Raw genomic sequence first — 21,520 nt, forward strand, 5'->3', positions numbered from 1 at the left:
TATTGCAAAGATACTTCAGGAGAATGAGGGCAATCAGGAGAAACTGAGGGCACCGGTTGGTGATGGGGCAGAGGCTGGGACTGTGAGGAGAGAGCCTTGTATGCAAAGGAAGCAGGACAGGGAAGAGAAAGACACTTCCTTTGGAAGTAGGCAGGTTTGGCTTTGAATACTGGCTTTGAGAATGGCTTCACCATGAAGATTCTGTAGTGCTGGGAAGTTAACCTTTCAAGTTAATTTTCTCATCTTTGACTTGCTTTTTCACTTAATTTATCATAAACGTCTACCTGTGTTCATATATATAATTGCTGCTGTTCTTCTTCTCCTTCTCTTCCTCCTTCATCATCTTTATCATCATCTTCATTTTGCTCTGTTGCTCAGGCTGGAGTGCACTGGCATGATTATGGCTCATGGCAGCCTCAAACTTCTGGGCTCATGAAATCCTCCCGCCTCACCCTCTCAAGTAACTAGGACTACTAGCATGCTCCATCATACCCAACTAATTTTTCTTTTTATATTTTTTTGTAGAGAAGAGATCTCACTATGTTGCCCAGGCTGTTCTTGAACTCCTGGCCTCAAACCATCTTCCCAACTTGGCCTCCCAAAGTACTGAGGTTACAGGCATGAGTCATCATGCCCTGCCCTACTTATTGATTTAGAATAGTGGCATATTTAATAAGTGGATTATATAATTAACTAAACCATTTCCCTACAGATAGGGTTATGGATGGAATATTTTTGTCCTCCTCAAATTCATATGTTGAAGTCCTCCACAGTAACTGTTTTTGTAGTAACTTCTATCTAATTACTTCACTAAGGTTAAATGAAGTCATAAGAGTGGAGCCCTGATCCAACAGGATGTGTCCTTATAAGATGGGACACCAGAGAGCTTGCTCTCTGTCTCTCCAAGTGCTTGCACCAAGGAAAGGGTATGTGAGGCATAGCAGAAAGTTGGCCATCTGCAAGGCAGGAAGAGAGCCTTCACAGAACCTGACCATACTGGCACTCTGATTTTGGACTTCCAGCCTCTAGAACTGTGAAAAAATAAATTTTGTTTAAGGCACCAGTCTGTGGTATTTTTGTTATGGTAACTTGAGCAGACCAACACAGATGGACATTCAAGTTGTTTATAATTTTCTCTTATTATAGAGCATTAAAATGAACACTATGCCTAATATGTTCACTTGCTGGTCATAGAATGTTTCTTTTTTCCCTTCTTTCCTCTTATTATTAATATTCATATATATATCAAAAAGTTGATAGGATAATAATAAACTCCTATATACCCATCTACCTATATTTAACATTTATCATTTAAGGGCATGGCTGAGAATTTTTCATTAAGGACATGACTGAAAAACCCTACTCTAGCCCACAGAATACACGAATAAAATTAATTAAAAAATAAAATTAATTTTAAAAAAGGAAACAATTCTTCCAGCCTCCAGAAAAGGCTGTTATCAGTTTTTAACCTGCTCTTGAGCACCGCTCCCACACACACTAATATTGTAACAGAGAAGATGCTTTTGGTTTTGACACAGGAAGAAAGGAACCTTCAGGCTCACAGTGGAAAGAGGAAAGAAAAGGTCTCTCCCCAGGAGGGCTGTCTTTGGTCAGATGTATCTTCTATCTTTGCCTCTTTGTCCTTCTCTGTCCCATGTACCCCCCTCCTCATTCCCATTCCCCAGTCCTTGGACACAGGGGTTCGGCCTTTATGCCACTCAGCTGTCTGCCATATCTAGATGTCTGACCAATAGGCCCCTTTGTTTGACCTCAGAGAACTTGGCCAACCCCTTGAATATAAAAGCAGAGACTTGTGAGGGAGGCTTTCCAAGCTGCCATTCTTCCCAGGTTTCAGCAAAATTCTATGGGCAGAATCTTCTATTTTGTATTCTGTGAGGCTCTGTCATCAGCTGGTAAATAAGCCCCTCTGGAGAGTGGGGAGGCATGATGTATGCACAGGTTACCATGGGGACAGACAAGCTGTAAAAAAACGTTCGGGGTCTTGGCTTGACGAGGTTTTCACAGTTTGGAGTCATTTCTTTGCCAGTCACCCATTAAGTCACTCCTAATGAGTCACTGGGAGAGTCTGCTCTTCAGATGAACCTTGAGTGTGCATGACTCAGGCATAGGGCAGTCTTAAAAGCAAGGAAGAGGCAAAAGGCCGTCATTAATTTGTGAACTTTTTGCAAAATTGCATGGCCTTTGTCTGAGGAAGTTTCTGAGAGTAACCTGAGTGGACTATGAGTTCATGCTGCTGTTTTAGAGTCTTGCTTACTGGTCTCGGCTGGTAGCTTGTTGTGTCTCAGAGTCCTGTGTGGCTTGCTGTTCCCAGGGAGGGGGAGCAAGGAGATCCCTAGAAGGAGGAAAAGGGGCTCTAAGAGTTGACCACTGGTGCCTCCAGCCCTGACGTTCTTTCTCATTTGGAGGATAAGGCAGTGTAGCGTGTCTCTTCTTATTAAGTGCCACTTTCTACATAATATGCATTTTTAGGATCCCTTGACCTGTCTTTCTCCCCCAACTTTGGAATGGGTAGATGTCCATCCCAATAGTCACCAGGTTCTACCATGTTGAGTTGAAGTTACTGTGGAACTCAGATACCCTGGCTTCCCTGTGGTTTCAAGGCCCTTAGTGACCATGTCCAGCTCCTCCTCCAGCCTTATCACACACCATCCTCCTCTAGCTCACAACACACCCAAATAAAACTAATTAAAAAATAACATTAATTTTAAAAAAGGAAACACTTCTATTCTCTGAACCTGTCACTTTTTCTCTTACCACTGGAAAGAGAGCTTCCTTTTACCTGGACTGTTCTTTCTCATCAAATTATCTGGTTTAAACCCACCTTTCCATAGATATCAATGTGTCCAGGAAGTCTTGCCTGAGCCCCTGGAAAGCTGAATTCAGCACCTCACCTGTCTCCTGTAGAACCCTTCTATTGCTGGTTTCCTCTGCTCAACTGTGAGGCCCTGGAGAGCAGGAAGTACTTTTTTTTCTTTTTTCTTTTTGTTTCAGAGGTGCTCACCTCCAGTCTGCAAAAAGATGCCTCACACAGGGTGAGGTTCTGCCAATGTCAATTGAATAAACATAAAGCATGTGTGACTCTGAGAGACTCTGCGTCAACCCACAAAATGGAAACTTCTTATCATCTCTGATCTCTAAGGTGGCATCAAGTTCTGCTGTTCCAGGTGTTTTGACCTTTTGCCAATTAGCCGATGGGCTGTACCCAAGGAGAGTGAAAAGGCTTGATTCTGAATTTTAAAATCAATGTAGCTAATTAAAAAATAGCTCGTTGAACTGAAAAACAAGTTCAGAAACAATTAAGATAATTAAAATATCACCACCTTAATTGAGACCAAGCAGTGAGCTTAAAAAATAAAATTAATTAAAAAAAACTTACTTGGAGCCGGTAATTAACTGGCTTTTGAATTCAATGCTTTTCAGCTCAACAAATCTCTCTTTAAATTAATTCATTCTTGGTTTTGTTCCTTCAGAAAAGTTTTTGTAAAAAGTCATTTTTGTAAAAAACCACTTTTGGTCTCAGCAGGTAGCTTGTTGCCTCCCTGAGTGCATATGGGAAGAAAAGGCAAAATTAACCTTCCCTCAGTGGATACCTGTCCTGTGCTAGGCACATTATCTTGTTTAGGTACACATGAGTCCTGCAGGTATTATAACAGAAGAGGCCAAGGGGACACAGAGCTTTGCCATCTTCTGGAGATTGCTGCATCCTGTCACCCAGCATGTGCAGACAGAGACTGAAACTTGGAGCACAGTCTTCAAGAAATCATGAGCACCATGACAAGGAAGCTTTGAACCCTGCCCGGGGCTATTTCATTCAACTCTCTCTCCCTACCCCCTATCCTCTCACCTGTTCAGTTTCCTCTCCTGGGCCTCTCAAATGCCACTTATCATTCTAATCTCTTATCCATCTTTTTAGAAAGTGGAGTCACACAGCCCTGACCAGTATGAGTGCTAGTGCCTTTCAGGGGTGTTACATGATCCTTGCTGCTACTAGAAGGAGCATATTTGGGAGGCCTGTGTTTAAATGGGAATGACATACTTCTCATCCCCTTTCAATCCCAATGTTACTGTTTTTCTCAAACAAAATGTGATTAAACAAATGCTGACGGGTTGATTTGTTCTTTTTTTTTTTTTTGTGTGGAGTTTATTTACTCTAAATAATTCGCATACATGTTTGAAGTATTCATACCCTAGTAACTGATTTTTAGCAGACTTGATTTCTGTATGCAAATTCTTTTTTTTGAGTTGGAGCCTCACTCTGTCGCCAGACTGGAGTGCAGTGGCACGCTTCTGGCCACCGCAGCTTCGACCTGCTGGGCTCTGGCGATCCTTCTGCCTCAGCCTTCCAAATAGCTGGAACTACAGGCGCGTGCTACCATGCCCAGCTAATTTTTTGATTTATTGTAGAGATGAGGTCTCACCAAGTTGCCCAGGTGGGTCTCAAACCTGCGGGCTCAGGCAATCCACTCACCTCAGCCTCCCAAAGCACGGGTTTACAGGTTGAGCCACCGAGCCGGCTGTATGCAAATTCTTAAGTATGTGTGCAAAGTTAAATAAATAACAGTTTATTTATTAGTATTTTTGGTTGGAGATTTTTTTTTTGTTTTATTTTAAATGTTAGCTTCCAGGATTGGGGAGTGATCTGCAGGGTGAAAAGTGACAAGATGGCAGAAATAAAATTGACTCAACCATGGTTCATTTGACTCAGTTGGGGGGTTGCTGCACTCAAAGGGCATAGGAGAGGGCTCAGGTGTCCAGGACTGGACCAGGCACCCCACCTCTCAGGAGGGAGGTTAGGGCTGGTGATCTTCTCCTGTGGGGTACACTGAGAGGGTATGGCGGCTCAGTCTCTGTGGCACCAGGCCCCCAGCTGTCCGTTCCTTTTACCCAGCAAATCTCTTTCTGCCCTGAAGCCCTCTCAAGAATATGGTGTGTCCTGGCTCCTTGGTGTGAGGTAGGGCCCCACGATCAACTTCTTGAAGAAGATGCACAGTGATTCTTATGCTGGGGCCATATGGCATGCTGGGTTCTGGAGTAAAAGGCCACGTTTTCAAATACTAGTTGCATCACTCATCAACAATTTCTTTTTAATAACTTTGTTTGTAAAATGGGCGCATTAACAGCAGCTACCTCCTTGGGTGGTTGTGAAGATTAAATGTGGTAATCCAGTTTGAGGGCTTCGTTCACTGCCTGTATGTCAGAAGCACTCAGTGAGTGTTCGCTAAGATTCTTGTTCTTATGAAGGATTATTATTTACTCTGGTAACAAAAGACCAACACAAGAAACTTAACAAACATGTACGAGGTGCTTAAACAGGTCTGTTCTAAGTACATACAGATATTAACTCATTTAATGTTCATGATAACCAATAAGCAACAGCAGGAACTGTTACCTCTATTTTTACAGAGGAGGAAACTGAGGCATATAGCAAGGATAGTGAGCAGTAGAGCCAGGATTCTGTCCCAGAAACTCCAGCCCTGGAGTCTATGCTGTTTCTTGCTGTGCTCAGCGGTTTCCTGTCCTTTATGATTACATTGTCCATTCAGGCCACCTGGAGGGCAGTGTGGCATGTGTACGAAGTGGGCTGAAGAAGCAAAAAGCTCAAATTCTGTCATAAAGCTTGTCACACACTGGTACAAATTTCATCACCCATCACCCTGGGCCACCTTATTATTACCCATCTCTGAGATCTGCTCAAGTGAAAATCCCAACCTCTCAGCTGCAGCACATGGCACTTATTGGGGAAGATGCCTCAGCTGGTAATGCCTCACTGGACTGCCAGTGGTCTAGTTCTCAAGTTTCTTAAGTGTCTTCATCCCGTGGAAGTGTGAGAAGGAGTAACAAAGGACGGATGTGGTCATCTGGTCATCATTCTTAATTATTGACTCAATTTTGGATGAGTCTTGGATAGCAAGTCAATAGCTGCAGCCCCAGGGGAGAGAGAGCAGTGCACTGGCCTGAGACTGCATCAGTTTCCTGGCTTCTCATGCAGACATCCCAGGAACCAGAGGAGAGAGCTCCACTTGGGACCAGGAAGCTCTTGTGCAAGTATCTGGAAGGCCTAGCCTCAGAGGACTTTGAGGATAGACACAGGACCTCCGCCACTTGCCTCTTGGAGACAGCCCTCAGCTTAAGAGCTGAGTGAACTCCCTGCCCTTGGGGCTTGAATCAACTTCTTTAGTCTGGTAGCCTGCTTCCCTCTGCTAATCTCCTGGTATCAGAGCACATCCCTTGGGAAGTAGGTTGAGTTGACTCTCCCAGGACCAGGACTGGGTCTTGTTGCTGTCCTAAGAACACACCTAAGTTTCTATTTACAGCTGCTGAAGCTGCTGCAGTGGAGGGAGCCACCCTCATCTGTTCAAGCAGTGGAAATGCCTTTGGGGGTTGTATGTTCAAGACATGTGAGAAATTCTCAGCAGCTGACTGAAGAATATAATGTTCAGGTTCTGGGCCCAGGCAGGAGGAGAGGAATTGTGACTTCTGTGTGCTGGGAAGTCATGATGCTTGAGAGCCCCATGGTTGAGGAGACTGTGTCATTTCTTTTTGTTTTGTTTTGTTTTGTTTTTCTGACCATGGCATTTCTTAGAGCAGTTTTCCTGTACCTGCTCAGGATGCCAATTTGTTTAACTGAATGTTTGCGTGGGGAGTACATGGTGAGATGTCACCTCCCCTGACTGTGGAGAGCAGTTATGAAGGATTTACTGCCTAATAGGCTTTCGGCCCTGGAGCTGAGTGAGGGCATGATTGCTTTTGTTTTGCAGAGAATTCCCTGAGGCCTCTTCTGTGCCAATGATGAGCATGTGCACCTTGGCAGGCAGAGCGTTGATTAGCCATGGGCCTGCTGCTCAGCCTATTCTAGAAAATATTGCAATGTATGAACTGTCTTCAGAGATCTTTCTGGAGTTACATGTTTGCATCAGCTTCCCCCCACCGCCCCCGCCCCCGCTATTATTGCCACCTACAAACCATACTTAACAGTCAGATCGAAGATCTTATGATTGCCCAAACATGCCTCCCTGTGTTTGCTGGGCTGGTCAGCCTGCCAGGATTGTCTTTTCTATCTCTGCTTTTGAAAATCCTGCCCATACTTCAAGATCAAATCCACGTGTTAATGCTTCACTAATCCTTGCCCTAGAAATTGATCTCTGTTTTTCTCTTGAGCTCTGTTATCATTTTATATGCCTGTCATGGTCTTTATCTAATTCTGCCTTACACAATAAATATTTATATGTAAGCTTTCCCCTTCCTTATTACATTGGAACTTTGTGTGGCACCAAACTGTCTTACATATCCTGAAGTTCTTCAGAAACTTAAAATACGTTATTTATGCACATAATCAATATTGATTGAACTAAAGCAAAAACCTCAAGGATTTTTTTTATAGGAAATAGGCAAAATTAGGCATGGATGAAGTTATAAAAAATAACACCAAATAAAGAGGCAGAAAGGGAAAAGTAGCCCTTGTTCCTTGGACCATGTAAGACTCTGAAGGATTTTTAAAAGCAATTTTTGCCTGAGATGAAGATGCTGAAACTCCCAAAGCACAAAAGAATTGTTCTTCTGATGTTGAAGAAGAATGTATGTGGTAGATGCAGAAAACCCATCTCCTGACTTGGGTTTTTATTCCAATCCCCACCAGCCTCAAACAGCACTCATTGTAAACACACGATTGGGGTGGTTTATTTCCCACTTGCTTATTTGAGTATAAATAGAAATTAAATTTCCCTGGCAGTCCTAACCCCTCCTTCCTTCTTGATGTTTTTGCCTCAGCCCTGGACCCATCCAAGGATCCCTGCTTGAAGGTGAAATGCAGCCCTCACAAAGTGTGTGTGACCCAGGACTACCAGACCGCCCTGTGTGTCAGTCGCAAGCATCTGCTCCCCAGGTAAGGCAGGGAGGAGGATGGCTGGAGGCTGGGGGGTTTCTGCAGCTGGCAGACTTGAGGGTATTCATTCTCTGACTGGGGAATACAGGGAGGGGAGAACATAGTGTTTGTGTCACCATTTTGTTGTTGTTGTTCTGTGTTTGGGTTCCTGTGTACCTGCTGTGGTGTGAGTCTCAGTTCTCAAACACAGATTTACAAAGAACATCAACCTTTATTTCCTGTGAATCCACTTCATTTGACTCTGAACCCTCACCTGAGCAGATGAGCAAAAAATCCCTTGGTTATTATTGGGACCCTTCCTCCTCTCAGAGTGATGCCAGGATCCAGGAAACCTATAGCTAAGAAAGCAGGGGCCAAACTTTTTGTCCCCTGGTGGCACACTGACAACCTTACTCTGATGATTCTTCCAAGCCAGTTGAAGTCCAAGGGTTCTTTGCTTCCATGCCCCCTTAGGATGTTTGCCGGCCCTGGTTTTTGGGTCCTGCCTTCTCAAGAACACCTCGCCAGTATTCTTTCTGACAACGTCGTGCTACTTCCTCAGAGAGCAACACCTGATATCCCTTTTTCCCAGCCCAGGGGGAACTCTCCTCTGTCTTCTTCAGAGTTCTTAAAGCCTTCACCTCTTTCTCCCAATCCCACTCCCAGCATTATCCATCCAGTGGGTTTAGGCTTTTACACATGAGGGAAAGGGCATTTGATTTCAATCTTCCTCTGCTTTTGGTTCTGCAAAAATACTTGAAGCACAAAAGCAGACAGTTACACACATGCAGACAGGCTTGCTTAAGAAGGGGTCTGGTGAGGGTGGGAGAAAGGTGATTCAGGGCCTACCTCACCCTTCCCCTGTACTGCCTGTACAACTGAGAGATGTAGCTACCAGAGTCGTGCACGCCTGGGTCTGGATTCGACAGCATGCTCTGCTGTTTGCACGTGACCTTAGGAAAAGAAAGCTGCCTTTCTGAACCTCAATTCCCGCTGAAGTCTGCCTCCCTAGAACTTTCGCTTCATTAGCTCCAGTTTGACGCCCTGGGACCAGGCAGAATGGGTCCCATCCCTTCCCTAAGTTTTTAAAGTTCAAGGAATACTGGTCCCCTTGGCTGTTCCTCTTGAGATATGTTTTAATTATCCTCAATCCCCTAAGTGGTTTCCTCTGAATGTGCCTGGGGAGCTGCTGCCCTCTGAAATCATAATTAATTTGACAAAGAAACAGTGCTTCCAGCATGGGGTGACCATGCAGACCCTCACCCCCTCTAGCTTCTCTAAGCATGGCACCTGCAGCAACAGACACAGGACCCGGACCCCTGCATCACTGCATTCTTCCAGCCCTTTTGTAAAGTTGGTATTGATTTTGGCTCCACTTTACAATGAGAGAACCGAGGCAGAGAGAGGCATTAGTCATTTGCTTGTATATCTAGTAAGCAGCAGCTGTGATTCAAACCCAAACCATCTGGTTCCAACCTTGTTTTTTTACCACTGCAATGTGTTGGCCTCTTCATTCTACCTGTATTGTCTGCTTATTCATTGTCATTTAACAAAAAAGCATCAAATACCTACTATGCACCAGGCTTGTGTTAGGCACTAGTGCTATAGAGGTAAACAAGAGACCCTATTTCTACCCTCAGGGAAAATCAAGCTCACTGGGGAGTGATATGTTTACAAAAAAAGTTTTGTTTGTTTATTTCAAGTTTCTTTTAAGGTATATTCTAGATTCTTCTGCCACATGTCATTTCTTCCTTCTCTGATGGAGAGAAGATGCGACCTCTTTTGTTACAAACACCCTTTGGAATGGTGCTCAAGGTTGTTCAGCCATCTGGTCATACATACATGTATGTGTATTTGTGAGTGTAAGATGAAGAGATTAATGCTTGTTTCCTTCTAGAATTCAGTATATAACCCTTTCTAGAAGTGCTAGACAAAATATTTTTAGCTTTAAACTCAAATCTGTTGAGCAGCAACCTCGTTGGTATTCAGGTAAATCCAGGTATAAGTAGTGTTTTTCTGGGCATGGCATGTTTCTGTGTTGGAAGTACTAACACTTTTTGCTTATGTTAAAAATGTAATCCTCGTCTCCCACATCACCTGGTGACCACAAAATTATAATGGCTAAGAGCATGAATTTAGGAGTAAGACCAATCTGGGCTCAATTCCCAGCTTAGCTATTTTGTATTTCCAAGTGACCTTGGCAAGCTACTTTAGCTTTCTGGGTTTGTGCTGCCTTTTCTGTTAAATAGGTCTAATGATAGTGTTTTTCATATTCCTCTTTTCTATTTTTGCTGGAATATATCCTTTAGTAATGCTTGCAGAGAAAGTTTATGGGTAGTACATTTTACAAATCCTTATATAGGGTAATTTTGTGTGTATGTTTGTGTGAGACTTCAATAAGAGGATGGTGTGTAAAGTACACAAGTATCAAATAATGACAACTGATCTTACATTTACTAAAACAATTATGATAATAGTTATTATTTCTGATTCATTCTGGAAGGTCAGCCATAAATCCCCAAAATTGCACGCTTCTGAGTAAAAAGGTAACTCACTACAGGTGCCTTGGCGCCTTCCCAGTCTGACTGTGCCTGCCTTTGTAATTTCTGCTAGAATAAGTTTGTGAGGTTTAGCATGAATGTTGCAGTGTCATTTCTGCTACTCCCTTTGTCATTCACAGCGGGTAAGAACTAAGAAGATGACAGCATTTCTGATACTAGGGCTTGTTCATTCATTGGAAAAATGGCCCAAAAAGGAGGCTTTGATGGAGGTTGTGTGCCCACGTCCTTCTCAGAATCTGGGAGGTGGCCTGGCCTAAGGAGGCCCTGCAATGTGCTTGCTGTGGTTATGGGTTCAGCCTTCCTCCTCTTCCTCTTGTAGGTTGAATTACTCAGCTTTCAGTATCAGAGTCCATCCTCTTCTGAGGGTCTTGGACACCTTCCCAGATGAAACATCTGTCCTTCCACATTATACTTCAGGGGTCTCTTCTGACTGGGGAGACCATGTTGACAGCTCTATTTATTCATCAATCAGGAAAGTAATCTTTCTCTCTGCAGAACATCTGTAGGCAATCTTGCCAGCCAGCTGGTCTCTGCAGCAGCTCAAGAGGCAAATCCTGCCCGCCAGACAGGAGTGCGCACAGACGGAGAGGCAGCCAGGCCAGCCTTCGGCTGATTATGAGGCTCCAGACTTAGGCTGTCTTTGTAAGTGAATGAAGACAGAAGGACAGTGAGCCCATCAGTGAGAGAATTTCATTAGCTTTCCTAGCCCGTAGAGATTGAGTGAGTGGAGAAGTTGTTTGACACATACATCTGTGACTGTAGCATGTTAGGGCCGGGAGGTGAGCAATTTCGGTGGGGGGTTGCTGGGAGGAAGGGGAGAGAGCCAGGGCAACCAGCCCTCCCCTGCTGGAATTCTTCTTCTTGACTAGGGTGGCATTTATTTGTATTTGGCTTCTTCTAGAGGCTTCAGGTAAACTCACATTCTCATTAAGTACTTCTTTTTGGAAATTCTTTCCTGCTGTTAAGCTATGTTGAGTATGGTTGGGAGGGTCAGGTTTCTGGTAGTGTGCTCACCTTCTGGGGTCTCCAAAGGGGGCACTTATGCACAGAAGAACGGTATGAAGGCAGCTGGGAGTCAGGAAACCTCTTATGTGACTTGAAACTTTTTAAAAATTTATTTTTAGTATAATGATAGTTGATGCTTATTCTAGATAATATTAAAAACATAGAAAAGTAAAAAGAAACAAAAAATAGGCAATATTGTGGGATATTTCCTTCAATTCTTTCTTCTAGTCATAGGCTTTGTACATTGGTTTGTTATTGTCCGAACTTGATTATCAAGTGTCCTATACTGTATATAAAAATTTGCATTGGGCCCTCTTTAGTTAATATTTATAAATAGGTGTTTTATGATATTACAAACTCTTTATAGATATAAATTTTAGTGATTACATAATATACCATACAAAAAATTAACTTGCAATGAGTCATAGACCTAAATATAAGTGCTAAGTCCTTTTTAGATGCCTTAGAAGAAAACACAAGAGTAGTAGCTTTGAGTTTGACAAAGACTTAAGTAGGACACAAAAAGCATGAACTATAAATGCAAACAAAATAGCAACTAATTAGATTTTATCACTGGTCTTCCAAAGACAATTTTAAAAAATTAAAAGACAAGTCACATTGGAATATTTGCAAAACAGGTACAACCAAAGATTTTATTCTAAAATATGTAATGAAAGCAGATGTGCATTTAAAGACTCACTCATGCCATGTTCATGTCAGCTTTATTTATAATAGACAAAAACTGGGAAACAACCTGAATGTCCACTGACAGGTGAGAAAGTAAACACCTTGTGGTATATTTGTTACAGTGGATTCCTATTCAGCATAAAAAGACTATTGATATACCCAACATGAATGAATCTGATAATAATTTTTGCTGAGTGAAAGAAGATAGGCCCTCCCCTTAAAAATATATATATACTGTATGATTTCCATTTGCATGAAAGTTTAGAGAATGCAAACCAATCTACGATGACAGGAAGCAGATCATGTGATGCCTTAGGAAGGGCAGCTTTCTCAGGATAATGGTCATCTGACCCTTAAGATTTGGCAATAAAGCGATCCTTTGGAAAACAGTTAAGTCAAACTCTGGTCCCAGATGACTAAGACTCCACTAGTAAATGACTTTGTTTCTGGAAAGTGAGTTTGTTTGTTTGTTTTTTGTTTTTTTGCCAAGGTATTACTCAGGCTTGAGTGCAGTGGCACAATCACAGCCTTGACCTCCTGTGCTCAGGTGATCCTCCCTCCTTAGCCTCTTGAGTCGCTGAGGCTACAGGTGCACCCCACCATACCTGGCTAAATTTTTTTTTTTTTTTTTTTTGTAGAGACAGAGTGTCACTATGCTGCCCAGGCTGATCTCAGACTCGGGCTCAAGCAGTCTTCTTGCGTTGGTCTCCTAAAGTACTGGGATTATAGGCAGGAACCACCACACCCAGCCTGAAAAAAGAACAATGTATTCTTCCTGACTTAGGTTTTAAAAATATTCTCCTAGGCATTCTTCAGGAAAATATTGGAGATAGGCAGAAAGTCCTCAGGCCTGCAGAGGGCTCTGTTCTCAGGGATTCTCTGTGAGTCTGGACTGCTGGTTCTGATTTACTGTTCTGTGTGGGTGGGAGATCATGGGGTGGGGGATGGAGGTTTCCCTACAGAGTGCTGAACATCGATTTTACCTCTCTGCTGCCATTGATTTTCATTTGGAGAATGGAAAATTGAAGCATTTGTTTTAAGCCTTGCAGACAAGCCACATTCTCAAATTCTGCAAGTGTATTGTGAATGGGAGGAGAGGATGCCAAGATGGAACTTACAGTATCTAAGTATACCCTTCGAAGCCTTCAGGGAGCAGTGGGAACTAATCTGTTTTTAAATAAGAAGCAGACATGGCTCGACTTCCCAATGGGTTGGGCCTCTCTAATGTAATGGCCCTTTATCTCCGCTTCTTAACTATCTGGAATAACAACTAATTCTCTGCACCAGCAAAGAATTCAGATCCAGTCAAGGCTCTCCATACAGTAGACCAATCTGAGAGCTTTCTGTCTTTTATGTGAACTTGAAAAAAAGAATCAAAGTGTTTGAGGTCAGAGAGAAGTACATCACAGAATGTGCCTCAAATACCAAACTCTCAGAGGATATTTGAAAGGATGACGGTTATTTCATCTCAGTTTTGTTTTACAACAAAGCACTGCCTCCTGCTACAGGGACTTTGAACCGGTTGATTATACATACACATATCTGCTGAGGTTTGGAAGACACGTGGCCACGCAGGAGGTGGGTAGTTCTGGATGGCTTTCTGAGGCTGCACAACTCAAGGCATTGCCAGTTACTAAAGTGTGGTTGTACCGATATCCACTGCTATGATTTTATATTTGTGTAGCTCATGCTCTTTCTCCAAGTGGCCCATGCATTCCTGTGGATTCTGTTTTAGGCTCAGAGGATCTTCATTTACTGTGCTCTGGGTCTAGGTAGGGGGCTAATGAGAGTTTGGTGCTATTCCTAGGCTGACTGTAGAATTAATGCCGCTGAGTTTTGGGTTTGTCCTCTTCTGAGTCAGTCACCCTTGTAAACAGAAACATGGTCGCTGTGGTCTATCGATTTGCAAATATATATCACTGGGCACTGAAGAAGGTGAGAAGAACAATGGTCCAAGAGATGCCACTTACTGACCACCTACCATGTGTTAGGTACACTTTGCAGGAAGGGTCTTGCTGACTCCTCACAACAGTCTGCTAGGACTGTATTACAGTCCCATTTTACAGATAGGACTATTGAGGTTCTAGGAATAATTGCCCTGGTAAGACAGGGTCTGTAAGGGGAAGATTTGGAACCAGAATGGAGGTCACTGTGCCTCCAGATTCCATGCCCTTTGCCTATGCTTCACAGCCTCCTCTCCTGTGGAGTCATGGAGGTAAGTTCTCAGAGGGCTAGTTTGTTCATCCTTCAGTGGTAAAGCTCACAAGTCAACCTGCCCCTTGCCCTGGAAGTTCTGCTATGCAGAAGCCTGGATCCTTTTCTCTTAGTCACTGCTCCCTACAAAGCAACTAGTCTGGGCCCTGGTATTGAACCTATTTCCTCCTTCCCGTGCCCAAAGCAATAAGTCTGGGTTCATTTTTTCTCTCTGTGGCTTTTCCAAAAGCAATCATTCAAACCACATGCCACTTAAACATAGAGATATTTAATTAGTTTAAGCCCGAAAGCCTTTTTTTTTTTTTCCCAAATAAAAAATAGTGTATGGTTGTACCCAGGGTGAGCCTCAACTGCTAGTGGAGTCTTCACTGAGCAAGATTTTATAATTCAAGCAAGCCATTTAACTTCTCTGTTCCTTTGTTTTTTACTTTGAAACCAAGAGTATTGATTAGATGATCTTGATGACAAGAGCAGCAGAGAGTAAAAAGCAATTCATAATGGAGATGTGAATAATTGTGTGGAATTTTTAGTCCCTTGGAGCAGAGAACAGAATGGGAAACAGATATTACATTGTAAGGCAAGTATCTAGGCTAGTTTTACAAATACATTTTAAGAAATAACAAAAGCAAGACTGCCAGTAAAATGCACCACCCTCATATCTTGTCCTGCCTTGTTTTCCATTTTAAATTTTAATCATACTTTCTATGCCATCTGAAGGTGATGGCAGGTTTACCTGGCAAGGTCTCCCAGTGAGTCTCTTGGCCTCCTGTCTGGCCAGGCAGTTTTGGGTGTGGCCCAAGGGTGTGCCTCTGCCCTGGAAGGTTGCATCTCTAGGCTGTACTACCCAAAAAACAATCCCTTCTAAAAGGGGAAGTTCATTGACCCCATAGCCCTGGATCATTGTCTTTTTTTTTTTAAGTCTTATTCTGTCACCCAGACTGGAGTGCAGCGACACAATCACGACTCATTGCAGCCTCAGACTCCCGGGCTCAGGTGATCCTTCTGCCTCAGCCTCCCAAGTAGCTGGGACTACAGGCAAGTGCCACCACACCTGGTTAATAAAAAATAAATTAAAAATTAAAAAAATTTTTTTGTAGACGCAGGGTCTATTGCCCATGTTGGGTCTTGAACTCCTGGGCTCAAGCAATTCTCCCACCTCAGCTTCCCAAAGTGCTAGGATTACAGGCGTGAGCAGCCAGCCAGGATAATGATTGTCTTTTTTTGAGCCGTGTGCTATCTGTAGGAGTTGGAGAATGTTTTATGGTTGAATTCCCAGGATGAGCTGGTGCCCAGATGCTAATAGGCTGAGTGTCTATGGAGCTGGGAATGGCTGTTCACAGGGCCAGGGATTGATTAATGAAGCCCTCTCATTTTCTATATTCATCTCTGGTAAGAAGGCATTAAGTGCAATTCCTTGCTCTGTGGTTCTGCCCAGGATGATGGGGCTACAGTTGCAGTGTTTCTTGGTGTCCTTGCAGATTAAGGAATGTACAAATTGGGGTATTTATGCATCTAATTTAAGTGGATTAGAAAGAGGAGATTGAAATAGATGTGCCTATTTTGAGTAGGTCACATAGGCGTGATTTCTCCCAGATCTTGTTGGGTAGCACACAGGTGTGAATTACTATATGAGCATATCTGTCCCTAAACACTAAAAAAATGATAAGCTTGAGCTCCGCTGCAAGTAACTAAAGATGTTAAGTTGCTTATCTTGAGTATTAAAATCCTTGTAAGTTCTGGGACACTTTGTAGTATCCTGATAGGCCAGAGACTGTGTGGCCTTCTCACAAAACACATCATCCTCTTTCACAAAACTTATCAGATTGAATTTTCCCACTTCTACTTACTTCTGTTTTAATTTTCTTAAATCACCTTTCCGCTCTTTTGTTATTTTTATTTTTATTTTTTTTGAGTTGGAGTCTCACTCTGTTGCCCAGACTGGAGTACAGTGGCCGCTCCTGGCCACCGCAGCCTCAACCTGCTGGACTCCGGCGATCCTTCTGCCTCAGCCTTCCAAGTAGCCGGAATTACAGGCATGCGCTACCACACCTGGCTGATTTTTTGATTTATTGGAGAGATGAGGTCTCGCTGCCCAGGCGGGTCTCGAACCCGCAGGCTTAGGCAATCCAAAGGTGTGGGATTACAGGCTGAGCCTCTCAAAGGCGCAGGATTACAGGCTGAGCCACCGAGCCTGGCTCACTCCTTTGTTATTAACAAATCTACTATCTCCTGCTTGCAGCTCTGCTGAAACTCATCAAGATCTGAACTCACAGGTTTTCCATTTAGACATTTTATATCAGATTAATTCAACCAATGAACTGTGAAAGACATTCTTATGGATAGCAACACCATAGTAGGGCCCATCTGGGGCACTGACCATGTGGGTTCTGGGGCTGGAAAATGAACTCAGGATGATTTAGATGGACATCCAGGGCTATCTTTAGAAGGACTTTGGTTTTAAATAGAATGTTCATGAGCTAATATCCTGTCTTTAATGTGCCTCATGGAAGGGGTGGGCAGAGGGCAGGCCCTCCATACACAGAGGGACAGGAGAGATGAAAGTTAATTAGTTTGGGGACCTTGGCTCCTTTTCAAGGTGTGCCCTTAAACGAGACTTTCATGGGCATGCATTGAACTGATATGGCTCTGTTACCAAGTAACGAGAGGCCCTTCTCTCAGCCTGCCTTGTCCATGATGCTCCTGCAGCCGGAGGTGCTGCTGTGTCGTGCATCTCACAGAACTGCAGGTCCAGCCTCTGATTGGTGACATTTACCTGAAGAAAAGGAGGAGGCCTGGCCTAAACCTCCCAGGGCTATGAGGAACACTCAAGTACTCAAGTAGACAGTAACATGGCAGGGACCCCTATGGCTTAGAGCTAGATTCCTTCTCATGGCAAGGACCAAGAGAGGTCATCTGTGAATACAGTGATGGTGGCGAAGGGCTTTAGGACTAGGGTCCTTTGTGCCATAAGTTTGGCAGGACTAGTTCAGAAAGCTGCTCATGTGCACTGGTGATGGTGGGGTAAGGGTTATTAATTCAGATCCCACTAAGTTGGAGTTGTGATAATTTCTTTATTTAACAAATATTTATGAGTGCTTTCCATTTGCCAGACACTTTGTTTTGTGTTTGAAATTTTGTGATGACTGGGTATAGCCTACCCCTGTGGAGATTAAAGTGTATTAGAAAAGACAAATGAAAAGAAATTATTTAAGTATGTAATAATCTATAATAAAAGTTGGGTAGGATAAGAATGGGACTCTTAAGAATCACTTTAAGTTGATTGAATAGGGGAGGCCTCTTGTGGGGGATGGGGTGGAGGGTGGTAGGTTGATAGGTGCCAGGACAGAGAAAAGGGAGAAGTTTTCTTGGTGGGGGGAACAGCCTTTGCAAATGCCCTGAGTCAGGAAGGAGGAGAAGAGGCTTGGTGTCTTAAAAAAGTGAGAAAGGGAGATCTGTGCTTCAGGAAGAAGGTGACTGAGCAGGCAGGGCTGTGTGAGGCTGGAGTAAAAAGCAGGGCTAGATCCTGCTGTGGCTTGAAGGCCATGGGAACAGGTGTGACTCGCAGGCTAGGTGTGATGAGATGTCTTGTGTGGCTTCCAGCAGGAGAGTGATAGAATCCTGTGGTTTAGGGTGGGCTGCATTTCCTTGAGTTCTTATGCTCTAAGGCAGATTTTGTGCTACCTGAGAGAAACTAGAGGGCTCTCTATGTGCATATGCACAAAAACCCTAAAGATCTCCTAGTTGAGACCATAGTCTATTAGAGGAGATTAGGGACACACATGTATTTAATCTAATTTAGAGAGTGGAAAATCCTATGACATAAAGTGGAAGTTCCAGGGGAGTGAGTGCTTCCAGCTGCAATTGCGGTTGGAGGAGTGGGCTCAGAGAAGGGACAGCATTCAGATGTGGTATTTATTAGTGTCCATGAATGGTTAAGAACATGAGGACATTGGCTCAGATCCATTGGGACTTGCTCAGTTTTGACCCCTGTTAAGTGGCAGAGATGCGGGACCAGGGCAGCCTATCTTCTGTGTAAGAGCCACTCTGCCCTTGAACTATTTACTGTACTGAATCTCTATTTCCTTATAAAATGATAACTTTATTTACTTATTTTTTGAGGGGCAGTTTCAGAGGATTTTATTTGGCCCCCTTCTTTTCTTTCCCTTGTTAAAATTTTTTTTTTAAAGATGTGGGGTACAAACCATAATAAAAAATATTGATTAAAAAAAAAAAATCAGCCGGGCATGATAGCGCATGCCTGTAGTTCCAGCTACTTGGAAGGCTGAGGCGGAAGGATCGCCAGAGCCCAGCAGGTAGAGGCTGCGGTGGCCAGGAATGGCCACTGCACTCCAGTGTGGGCGACAGAGTGAGACTCCAACTCAGAAAAAAAAAAAAAAAAAAAAAGAAAAAAGAAAATGTGATATATATACATCATGAAACACAACCCCCCCCAAAAAAAAGATGTGGGGTAAAATTCAGGGTTAGGTACATAAGTGGTTATACAGGTAAAGTTTGAGCCTCCCCTGGGTCCCCACTTCACCTGGTTTGAGATTGGGTACCTTTACTAATGTTATGTGCCTCTTCCCTCCCCTGGCAGTGTCCCACTACTGCCAATCCCTTTCTTATAGTTATGATAAATTTTCAGGGTCCACTTATGAGTGTGTGCATGTAGTACTCAGATCTTTGTTTCTGTGATAGACCACTGAGTATTATAGACTCTAAATTCATCCAGATTGATGATTTTAAACCCCACATCATGACATTGTTATAAGGAAACCAGTGAGCTTACTGCCAGCACATAGTAGGAACTCAATAAGTCTTTTGTTTGAGCCTCTAGTTTGCAAGGAACAATCAGATGGAGGAACAATCCTTGCCAACCTCACAGAGTTGCTCAGGCTTTTATGTGACTGTATGAGCACAGGGCCCTGCTATTTTTAATGTTCTGGATGGTGTCAGTTGTTGTCTTAGTCCATTTGGGTTGCTGTAACAATATCAAAGACCAGTTAAATTTATTCTTTACAGTTTTAGAGGCTGGGCAATCCAAAATCAAGGTACCAGCAGCTTCAGTGTTTGGTGATGGCCCACTTCCCAGTTTGCAAATGGTTGTATTTTTGCTGCATCTTCACACGCTGGAAGGGGACAGGGATAGGACCTCTTTTATAAGATCACTCATCCCATTGATGAGAGCTCCACTCTTAGACTCAACCACCTCCTAAAGGCCCCGCGTCCAAATACCCTCACATGGGGGATTAGGCTTCAACATATTAATGATAGGGGGAAACAAACATTCAGTCTATATCATTCTTTCCCTAACCTCCCAAAATTCATTCCTTTTCACATGCAAAATACACTCATTCCATCTCAATAGCTCTAAAAGTCTTAATTCATTCCAACATCCACTTTAAAGTCTAAGTCCAAAGTCTCATCTAAATTTCATCTAAATCAGATATGAATGAGACACAAGGTACTATTCATCCTGAAGCAAAATGCTCTCTAGCTATGAACCTGTAAAAACAAGTTATGTGGTTCCAAAATATAATGGTGGGACTGGCATAGGATAGATATTCCTATTCCAAAAATGAGAAATAGAAAATAAGAAGGAGGTAACAGGCCCCAAGTAAGTCCAGACCCCTATAGGGTAAATGACATCAAACCTTATAGTTCAAGAAAAATCTTTGACTTGATGCTCTGCCCTTTAGTCCCATGTGGGCAGAGATCCTTCCTTCCAATTCACTGGGTAAGAGTCTCACTTTCTGGGCCCATTGGGGTGGCTGTCTTGCCCTCACAACTTTGCCAGGCAGGGGTTGTGCTACCCCAAGCTGAAAGGCAGCCCTGCCCCTGGCAGTGTCTCTTTGCCTGGGTTTGTATCCAAGGCTCCCCTGAACTAGATTCTTTTACTAGTGGCTTTACTGGTGTAGGGCTCCTGGGGTAGCTGGGCATTGTCCTAAGGGGGCTCTCTGTGGTGGTCCCTTTGCACTTGCTGGGACTCTTGCACTCTAGGTTTGTGATGGGAGAAACAGTCCTGATGATTTCTGAATTGCCTTGGAGGATGCTATTTCACTGTCCTGAATAATAGCTCCTAACTTCTGTTTGGATCACTGACTAATCTTCCATTATCTTGATGAATAGTGCCTGGCTTCTGTTGAGATGCCTGACCCATACTAATCTCCTTAACAAGTAGTCATTTGACCACACCCTTAGCATTCTCTCTGGAACATGCTCTTTCAATCTTTTGGTATTAATAGGCTGAGAATTTTCCACATCTTTAGGTTCTGCTTCCCTTTTGGTTAACGCTCTCATCTTTAAATCATTTTACTATAAGCTGTTAAGAGGAACCAGGCCATTCCCTTGGCAATGCTTAGATATTTCCTCAGCCAAATACCCTGTTACATTGCTTGCAAGTTCTACCTTCCACTCACACTGGGGCAGGAGCACAGTTCAGCCACATTCTTTTACCACTTTATAACAAGGATGGTCTTTCCTTTAGTTTCCAAGAATATGTTCCTTATTTCTGACTGATCCCTCGTCTATATAGTCTTTACTATCTGTCTTAGTCTGTTTTGTGTTGCTGTAAAGGAATACTGGAGGCTGGGTAATTTATAAAGAAAAGAGATTTATTTGACTCACAGTTCTTCAGGCTATACAAGAAGCATGGTATTAGCATCTGCTTCTGGTGAGGGCCTCAGGAAGCTTCCACTCATGGCAGAAAACAAAGAGGAACATCACATGCTGGGACAGAAAGCAAAAGAGTGGAGAGGAAGGTGCCAGTCTCTTATTAAACAATCATTTTTTGGTGGGCACTAATAGAGCAAGTAATGAGTAACTTCAAGGGTGTAGTAATGAGTAACTTCAAGGGTGGCACCAAGCTGTTCATGAGGGATTTACCCCATGACTCAGAATCCCCCCACTAGGCCCACCTCCAACTCTGGGGGTCAAGTTTCAACATGAGATTTGGAGGGGACAAATATCCAAACTACCACTATCTGATTCCTACCAACGCTGTGTCCAGAATTACTCAGGTATTCTCTAAGAAGACTGAAGCCTTCTCTACAGCTCTTCTCATTTCTTTCTGGTCCTCACCTGAACAACCTTTCAAGGTTTATTCATGACAATTGAGGCTCTTTCCATTCTTCCAGCCTCTGCCATTGCCTGGTTCCAAAGCTGCCTTTAC

General features: G+C 43.3%; 1 protein-coding gene across 2 annotated transcripts in view; it reads left to right on the plus strand.

Annotated features, from left to right (window-relative positions):
* Nucleotides 1-21,520, plus strand: part of SPOCK1 (SPARC/osteonectin, cwcv and kazal like domains proteoglycan 1) — a 525,861-nt gene that overhangs the window by 343,757 nt on the left and 160,584 nt on the right. For both annotated transcript variants that reach the window (XM_008063522.2, XM_008063521.1), the window contains one exon: nt 7,789-7,903. In XM_008063522.2, the coding sequence (XP_008061713.1) occupies nt 7,789-7,903 (115 nt within the window). The remainder of the gene's footprint in view (nt 1-7,788; nt 7,904-21,520) is intronic.

Source organism: Carlito syrichta, unplaced genomic scaffold (genome assembly GCF_000164805.1).
Source record: "Carlito syrichta isolate Samal-C Ts95f unplaced genomic scaffold, Tarsius_syrichta-2.0.1 Scaffold306893, whole genome shotgun sequence".
Classification (NCBI taxonomy): domain Eukaryota; kingdom Metazoa; phylum Chordata; class Mammalia; order Primates; family Tarsiidae; genus Carlito; species Carlito syrichta.